The 8833-nt window shown below is 42.4% G+C and overlaps 1 protein-coding gene across 1 annotated transcript in view; it reads right to left on the bottom strand.

Annotated features, from left to right (window-relative positions):
* Positions 1-1015: 1015 nt before the first annotated feature.
* GAREM1 (GRB2 associated regulator of MAPK1 subtype 1) overlaps positions 1016-8833 on the bottom strand; it is a 495136-nt gene continuing 487318 nt past the window's right edge. The window contains exon 6 of the mRNA XM_078687358.1: positions 1016-2130. Coding sequence (XP_078543484.1) covers positions 1218-2130 — 913 coding nt within the window. The 3' untranslated portion in view covers positions 1016-1217. The remainder of the gene's footprint in view (positions 2131-8833) is intronic.

Here is an 8833-nt window from a genome sequence, read left to right as displayed (position 1 = left end):
GTGAAGAACGGCTGCCAAAGAAAATAAAAACACTAAGTGGTGTCAAACAAGGATGTGTGTTTACCTCACTCCTCTTCAGTTTCTACTTAGTGGATATCCCTTCCTTGCTCGGAGTTGTATTTATCTGTCACTCCCTTCAAACTTACTATTATAGTCATACAGCTTTATGTGTAGAAGCTTGGTCTGTGTGAAATTAGACAATATGAAATACCAATGGGTAAATCTCTATTTGAGTAAAACTACTATAAAAAAACCAACAACTGCATTGAGGTTCCAAGATAATGTGCAGAAAAATGGTGCCTACTAGTACCTTGATTTTTTAAATATAGTAACTTGATGTTGGGTGCCTTTGATGGTTTGAATTGGGGTTCCTGCTCAACCATATGCAGTGAGTCCCACTGCGCACGGAAGGATAAGTCTGTCCTCAACTGCTAAACCATGCTCTGTTTGCTTGAGTCAATCAACAGTGCTAGGCATAATTCTGCTTTGTTGTGCGTCACCACTGAGTTCAAGATTAATTCCTTAGGCAAAACAAACAATGAATGAAGCCATTTCCAGACAACACACTTCACTTAAATTGCACCTGATCTGAAGAAACAAGCTTTCAGTGGTGTCAATCAGACATCCTAGCCAAAGACTTTGGTTCCCACCAGCATGATATAATCTAAGTACCTTCACTTAACTCTTGCTCCAGTCACTGCGGGAAAGAAACAAACATAGTAATCCTTGCCCTTCTACGACAAGCCAGTTATACCATAAAGAAGAGAAATGCACATACACACAGTAAACACTTTAGCAAAAGTTTTTAAGAATCCTACATTCTACCAGTTAAAAGAGGAAGAAATAGCTCTATTTGAAGAAATAAAACATAAGCTGCAATTGTCATTGAGCATTTCGGCTATTTAATAATAAATATTACAATATTTGACAAAACTACTTGAATAAAAGACGTTCCCTTTTAAATATGTGTTTAGCAGCTGCTGAATAGTCAGTGATGCACAAGGCACGCCTCATGTTCTAGACATCATTTTTATTGATATACAGTACAAAACATTCTGTTCACCACTCGTACCATGGACTGCATAGTAAGAATTTATTTTGCCACTATTTACAATAAAAGGTCTTTTTTAGTGCAAAAACATGTAATAATGATCTAGACGCAGCACTTCAGGCATATCCCCACACCACTTTGTTCGAGACCAGCTTATGCAATTTGGCTATATCTTGGGCCGCCAACCACCAATGAACTGCAAGATCTTCTTAACCTGCAGTTTGCTCAATTTGAAGTCCTCCGAAAGGATCTCTTCTGTAAGCTGAAGTAATAAGTTTCCATCTATCTTTTCAGTCACAAAGAGGGACAAGACATCTTCTGGTAGCCCAATGAACCTTAGAGATTTAGATACCTCTTCGGTAGACAATCCAGAGAGATCCGAAGGAGGCTGCCATGGAGAGCCATCCCCACAAGACCGAGGTGCTAGCTGCATGTGGAGAGGTGAAGAGAAGGGATAAGAAATTGAGAAAATGTCCTGCCTAGCCTTTGTTCCTAAATAATGTTCTTCAGAGAGATCAGGTGAACTCGTTTGAGCCCCCTCCTCAGCCCCATCTATTTTCATGTTTATAGATAGCAGTTCAAGAGGGCACTTCTCATCGTGTGACTTTGGTGTGCGGGGGGGTAAGGCAGGGCACGACTGGCTTTGCATGGTGCTGGTTTCAACGGGCATCTTCTCACCAGAGCATTCCAATGAGTAGCTGGCTGACTTTGGACATCCAGCGGGTAAGCTATTAAATTCCTTTGCTATAAGCTGCGGACACCCTGCTGAGAGTTCGCATGCACTGAAGTCAAAAGGTGCAGGTAAGTTCCTCTTTGGTGTGCTGGGCGTCTTTTGTCGTGGATAGCTGTAATAACTTCGGCACTGGTCCAGCATAAAATCATTCCTATTTAGGCCCTCGGTTACCTCACAAAAACGGTTTGGCCACGACAGCCTAGTAGGTAGGACATCAGAAGGCGGACTGCCAAAAGGGGACTTGCTCTCCTGCTCTGCTGACTCGGTTTTCATCCAGTTGCATGGATAGCAAGAAACAGGGGCCTTCTCAGATGGTTGAGACACGTTGTCACTCTCGGTTACACCACTATAAATGGAGAAACCAACAAAATATACAGTCAGTAAAATATAATAGAAGTACACCAATCAAGCAACAAAAACATTACAACCCCTAACCAAGAAATAGTTCCAGATATTAAGCTTTAACGTTGATATTACCAGTGTGCCAGAGAGTGCAAAGTGAAGTAAATATCACCTCTGAAACCTTTTTGGGGCAGATTCAGAAAAGTTAAAACTCTCATGGATTGTATTCTCCCACACAGAATTACAAATGACAATCCATGGCGTAAAATTCATACCCCTGTGTTATGTTTCTGTCGTTTTGATATTTTCTCCTGTTGAAAGTCTTTCAAGTGTTATCTATTGTAACGGTAGGTCACATTCATCACCAGGATCAAAACTATTTTCCGAAGTACGCTCAGACACAAAGAAGGACAGATAAAATAGGAGTTTATTGACTAATTACCAAAATACAATTTAAACGGATTCAAGAGTTATTTTTCAGAGGAAGGGCGTTATTCGCCTTCATGTTAACATTCTTTGCTGCTATCATTTAAAAGGTAAAGCTACGCAGAACTAAATGATGCACGAAGACTTCTGAAACTGCCAAAATGTGTACGTGTAATTACTATCCTCTTTTTGTGCACATATGTAACTCAACATAGAGTGCATAGTATTATCGAAATGTGCAATATTAAATCAAATATTCCTTGAAACAATGATCCATTTGTGATTACAATATGCAGTGAATTAAATCACATTGGGTATAAATTCATGCTCAAGCTGGAATTTTTCGGTTTTACACGTTATCGAGTTAAAATAAATTCCCAACATAGCCCTTTAGTTTTAGCCTTTGCCGGTTTTTCCTATTCATGATGACTCTCCGCTCCAGTATCAGCAGACACTCTGCCTGGTTTCAGTTGATACAAACACTAGTGATTTTTCCCACAATTTAGAAAGCAGTTAAACTGAGGGATAGCAATGGCAGAGGTCAGCATGGGGTAATATTTTCAACGAAGGTCCAACCAGGTACTCATGCCCTGCCAAAACAGGGTCAGACGCGCCAAGTTACCCCTCAAATCCTCATTCTTCCACGCTAACATGAATAGTGACCGTCTGAGAAGGACTCTCAGTTATTTTATAGGCCTGACAAACAGCTAGTTCTTATGCATTACCCCTACCTGGAATGCACTTACACCTCTCAGGCACAGGTAATTCCCAAGTACTGTGCAGCAGGTGAGGGAGGATTCCAGAAACCCGCGGAGCTCGGTTTGGACATGCACCCAAGGAAGAGTAATCCTGAAGCCCACGTGTGTCCTTGAGGTGTAGGGTGACTGATGCGTTCCTGCCATAACCATAGAAACCTTGGGTATCCCACGTGAACTGCTGTGCATGCCTAGCTGGCCTACGGGGAAGAAACCCTAAAACCCATGTATGTGGTAATGGCAGCAAGTGTCGGCCGACTTGCCTCCGAAATCTTCCCTACCTGTCCACCACTGACAGAAATAGGAAGTATCACTGCCAGGTTCAAACATGAAGTTTCCTGGAAGCCCCGTAGGAGAGGAAGTGGGAAAATCCTCATTTGTGCCCCACGTATAGAGTGGGCGGGAAAACGGTGGCAGGAGTTTACTGAGAGAAAGCAGTAGCCTCTATCACTCAAACTTCAAATAGAGGCCAGTATCTGATGGGAAGAAGAACACGAGTTTCAGCACTTGACCTCAACTTCAAAATGTCATTAATTTCACCAAGCAATTGAAAAGATGTTTTAGAGAAAACATTTGCAATGCATTAACATATTAGTTGCCACTTTCTTTCATTGGGTTCCCTTCTCATCTATGTTGTGTCTACATCGGTCTGTAATAGCACAAAGACCAGTGGTTCACTGTGGACTTTTTTTTAATAATACTGAATTCATGGATGTGTAGATCATCCAGGCTTGGACTGAAGTCAACATACAAGTGCAGCCGAACCATCAAATTAACTAATACATTCAGGATGCACCACTATATGACTAATCACCAAGTCTCTTGGTGAAGTTATGGAACTGGCTGAAAGCAAAATTAGTTTTACTGTCTAATAATATAATTCTTGTTATTGTCTGGCGACATTTTGTGACAAACATAAAAATCCTTGATATTCAAGTCTCATTAACAATTTGCATGATAAAGTAACGGTGGCATGTAATGACAGTAGATCTTAGAAGGAAGCCGAGCCAAGAATGCGCACAGTGAAGCACATATAATACGATGACAAGTTATGAAGCTGGAAGAAACCTTCGCAGTGCCGGAATGAAATGCAATTGAATTAATCAGTTTCCTTCAGCACTTTAAGTTAGAGTTAATGAAAAATAAAGCTGAATCCTTCCCAGAAGGCTCAACATGACAAACAATTGTTTCTTGGGCTGTTTGAAATGGTAGCTGAGGGCAAAGATGGAACCAATTTAGGGTTCAGAGTTGGAGGGGCAGGGGTGAACGGGTGCGATTGCAGCGTCCCTTTTCTGTCTGTGATGATGCGCATCACTGACAAATAGAACCTACTTGTTTTTGTTTCATGCCCACCGCTATAACCCTAGATAGCTGTGCGCATCTCTCAGATATGTTGTTTTTGCCATCTCTATGTACAGATTCCATCTCCCGCCTCCCACCGGCATGTTCCTTGGTACCACCTACTGATTTGTTTTGTGTATCGCTTCCTGCCTCTCATGCACAGATAGGATATTTATAGGTTTTCTGGCTAGAGATGCTTCATAATTAACTGCATACAACATGAATACAAATTATTTAATATTCTGTTAATAACAGGTATTACTAATACCAAAGTACATGTGTTCTAATTTATCAAAGGGAAGACAGGTGAGAATTTCTTGTTGGTATTCAAAGAAGTAATGCTAATGAGGTGTCTGATGACCTGGGAGGCATCCAAGAGATTGTATGTGTGGTTATTTTAAAGGCAACATTTCTCAAAACAGCCTTTTCTTCCTCCTGTCCGTTCCAAGATATGGGAAGCATGAGATTTTGTACTCTGTTATCGTTAAAAAAAAGTTCCTGCTAGGGAACACAAGATTACTGCCCAATGACAAAGATGTGTGTCTGTTCCTAGGGGCACTAACGGTGCAGCTAGGGTACAGAGATCATCAACTCTGGGAAACCGGGGAGCGTAAAAAGATGGTTCAACTAAGTTTCACAGATTTGTACTAGGCTTGTGCCAAATATTCTGGCAAAAAGCGCACGATCCAACCATGGAGCAATTTCACTCAACGGATTTGTCACTGATTCCACAAAACTGTTACACCCCTTGATAACTTTTGCATTATTCTGAAACATGAAAACATGAACAAACTTTGATGTTTCATGACATGATGCATTTCATTATGTGACGTTTCCTTTCCTGTCTGTATTTTTTTATATTTAATAGAACTCAGAAACAAAATGCCACGATCAGCGGCAGCTTTGCTATTGTATTCCATGAAACAAATTAAAATTAGGCCTGGGCGGTGAACTCTGCTCCGTTTGCGGAGTTTGAGCACTCGGAGTGCAGAAAGCGATAAGTTGGTGAGCGCAAGCTGCTGCTGGGTAGCATTTTTACTCGAGCGGCAGAAAGATCAGCGCGGACGGCAGTTTGCACTGTACTCTTCCCCTTGCGCAACTCTGCAGAGTTTTTTTGTACGTTGACCACAGCGAACCCCGCCCAGGCCTGATTAAAATGTGGCCTCATTCGGATCACTGAAGCCTCTATGATTTCTTTAAGCAACAGTTAAGCACATTGTGTTAATATTGTCTCAAAAAGTTTCTTGGTGTGACTTCAATATTGTCTACATTCTGCCTAAAAAACAATCACTGGGCTGCAAAAATGGACTCATCGGAAGAGTGTGTTACATAAGATGTTTCTACCAAATACTGCAAAAATCATTTGGGGTTCCCTTCCCAAGTTATGGATGTTAACTAAATTGGAGGAATCGGAAAACCAAGAGTGCCAAAACAAGCTGCGGACCCCTGGTTTAAAAAAGTTTGCTGTCCAAAAAGATGAAGGGTTCTCAGGAGCGGAGAAGATTCTTATGGGTTTGGGACTGCACTCCTCATCACGAAATTAAAAATAAGCCTAGGTGAATGCTGTATCCTTGAACTCACACTATATGAAGCCAGAGGATGCCCCAGAAGCACAAGAAAATCTGGGTAAAATGAACTGGATGCTGGATGGGGGTCAGGAGTAAACCTTGACAAGATAAGTAGTTCTGTAGGGGGATGGCATGGACACGTGTATATGTCCTTATGTCGTAACTTATAGGGGAAGGATGGAAGGCAGACAGGGTTTTTTTCCGATTGTAACTGAATTATGCTCGTGAAATCACATGAATAAGTGGCAAATAATGGTGTGGGTTTGCCTATGGTTTTCTTTCATTCGATGTATATACACAGAAAATGAAAATAAAAGAGAACTATTTTTAAAAATGGAAGTCGAAGGAGATGACGGTAAGAATTAAATCATTCAGCGACCCCACCTGGAACTTACTCTCGTTGTCCATTTAGGATTTTAATCAAGAAATCAAATAAGCGCATTGCTACCTTCCCAGCCTGCAAAGGATAAAACCAAACCACATGCTTTCAGATTGATGTTGGTCACTTTGTGTTGCATAGTTATGCTTGCCTCACCAAATCAGTGTAAGTGGCACCTTCTTTTCTAAAGTGACTGTACCCCGTTCAAAGGATCCGGTTGGCCATCAGGTTTAAAGTACAGGAATACACACACACTGTTATTTGTGTCAGGGCTCTGGGCAATGTGTGTAGGATCGCCACGCTAAATCTCTAATCTGAAGGTAAGGTGATTCTTCAATAAGCAGACGTCCAGACCATACACTAGCCCTATGTTGCATTGTCAACAGTCTCCATCTGCCTCTTCTCTGCAATGAGAGGAAGGAAACAGCAACAATGTATTCTCATGACTACACTGAAAATATGCAGAGAGTTAACATCACTTGCCTTCAAACTGTAGGGCAAGGCCGCAGGGAAGGGCCGTCACAAGGGGTGGGGCACAGGCAGGGCCATTTGTCACAGACCCTGCTCCTTTCAGGTCCCCACACTGCCAAGACTCATCTATTTACATAAAGATGATTTCGTTTGTGAGCAAGTTACATATGCTGCCACATATTTCAGCCAGGAGGTGAATTCAGAGTAATATTTGTCCGCATGGGGGAGAGAATCTAAATCCAAATAGATTCCAGTGGTCCAAAATGTAGAGTAGATTGCTGCTATTCACCAAAAAAGCATCCCTGTCACAACAGACGCACTAAGCGCTTGAGAATTGTAAGTGCAAAAAAATTATGGCAGATGAATTCGTACAAATTGCTGATCTCTACCCTAGAACTTACTTGATTGGAACCAGTTTATGTTATTTATCCAGCAATCACTTGTTTCACTGCTGCAACCTTCGTGCATGGCCCACTGTTGGTACAGCGTCATGGGGTGCTTTTGGAGCGGAGATTCACTGGCGTCCCTAAGTCGGCTGAGGTGTCTGACTCGCTAAGCCGCACCTCCGGCCGATCTCGGATTTATTTTGCCACCAGTAGCCACTGTACTATGGTCACTTACGCTGCCATGCGCCTGGGTCCGCTGTGGTCTGGTGATCGCTTTCAGTGGTGGTAGGTGATACGGGCATCTTGGAAATGATCACAGCCTTGATCTTGGTGTCTACTCTTGCTGTTGATACTTTCGCAAGGATGAGTATGTATGCATGCGGTGTCTTTCGCATGAACCTAGCCAAAATTCACCGGAGCACTCTGCATGCGCAAAGACAAGCATAAAGTCAACGAGTAATAGGAGAGGAAGGTACTTTGTGCATTGTGATTTAGTGTACTTCAAAGAGGTGAGTCTTCAACACTTTCTTAAATTGGAGCAGTGTTGGGCAGCCTTGAGGGATATGGTAATAATGTTCCAGATCCTGGATGCAAAGATAGAAAAAGCCTGCTGGCTTGCTTTTTCTTTTTTACACTTCTTAGCCTGCAGTCTGATGGTGTGCTGGCTATGGGTGTGCGCAAAACCATCAGCAATGGTGAGCTTGTCTACAAGATAAGCAGGGCTGCTGGTCATAATGGCTTTGTAAATCATGCAGCTAATTTTGAAGAAGGTTGGGACAGCAAGGGGAAGCAATGGAGTTTCATCAAGATGAAGGTGATGCAATCATATGTATTCAGGTCCTAAGTGAGACATGCAACGACTTGTACAATGCCTCTAAGGGGTGCCAGTGTGGAGTCTGGGAGGTCATGGAGCAGAGCACTACCACCATCCAGATGCAAGAGTGTGAGGACATGAACAGCAGTTCCGAAGTCGCTTTTTGGAAGAAACTGAATGACTTTCTTTGGAAGAGCATTCTGGTACCAGGTCGTCATTCTTTTTTTGGCAAAGTGTTCCTTGAGGGCAAGGTTGGCTTTCAGGGTGAACCCAAGTGACTTGGCATTCTGTGAGAGTTGGGGTTCGAAGCAGTCAAGGTTCTTGTACTTGAGCCAGGTTTGTGCTCTATCTTATTTATTGTTCTTGGTGACAAACATGAATCCTGCCTTATCTGGGTTGAGCTTCAGGCAGGTGCTGGGCATCCAGGCTGGAATGATGTGCAAGCAGTGTTTGAGGTGGTAGATAAGTGAAGCAAAGGAGACTTTCAGAGTTTTCTAACACTGGCATATTGGTGAACCTTGATGTGGTTATCTGTGAGTAGAGCACCAACAACCTCCACATGAAGGA

Source organism: Lissotriton helveticus, chromosome 4_1, assembly GCF_964261635.1.
Source record: "Lissotriton helveticus chromosome 4_1, aLisHel1.1, whole genome shotgun sequence".
Taxonomy (NCBI): domain Eukaryota; kingdom Metazoa; phylum Chordata; class Amphibia; order Caudata; family Salamandridae; genus Lissotriton; species Lissotriton helveticus.
This window is presented reverse-complemented; position numbering and strand designations above follow the sequence as displayed.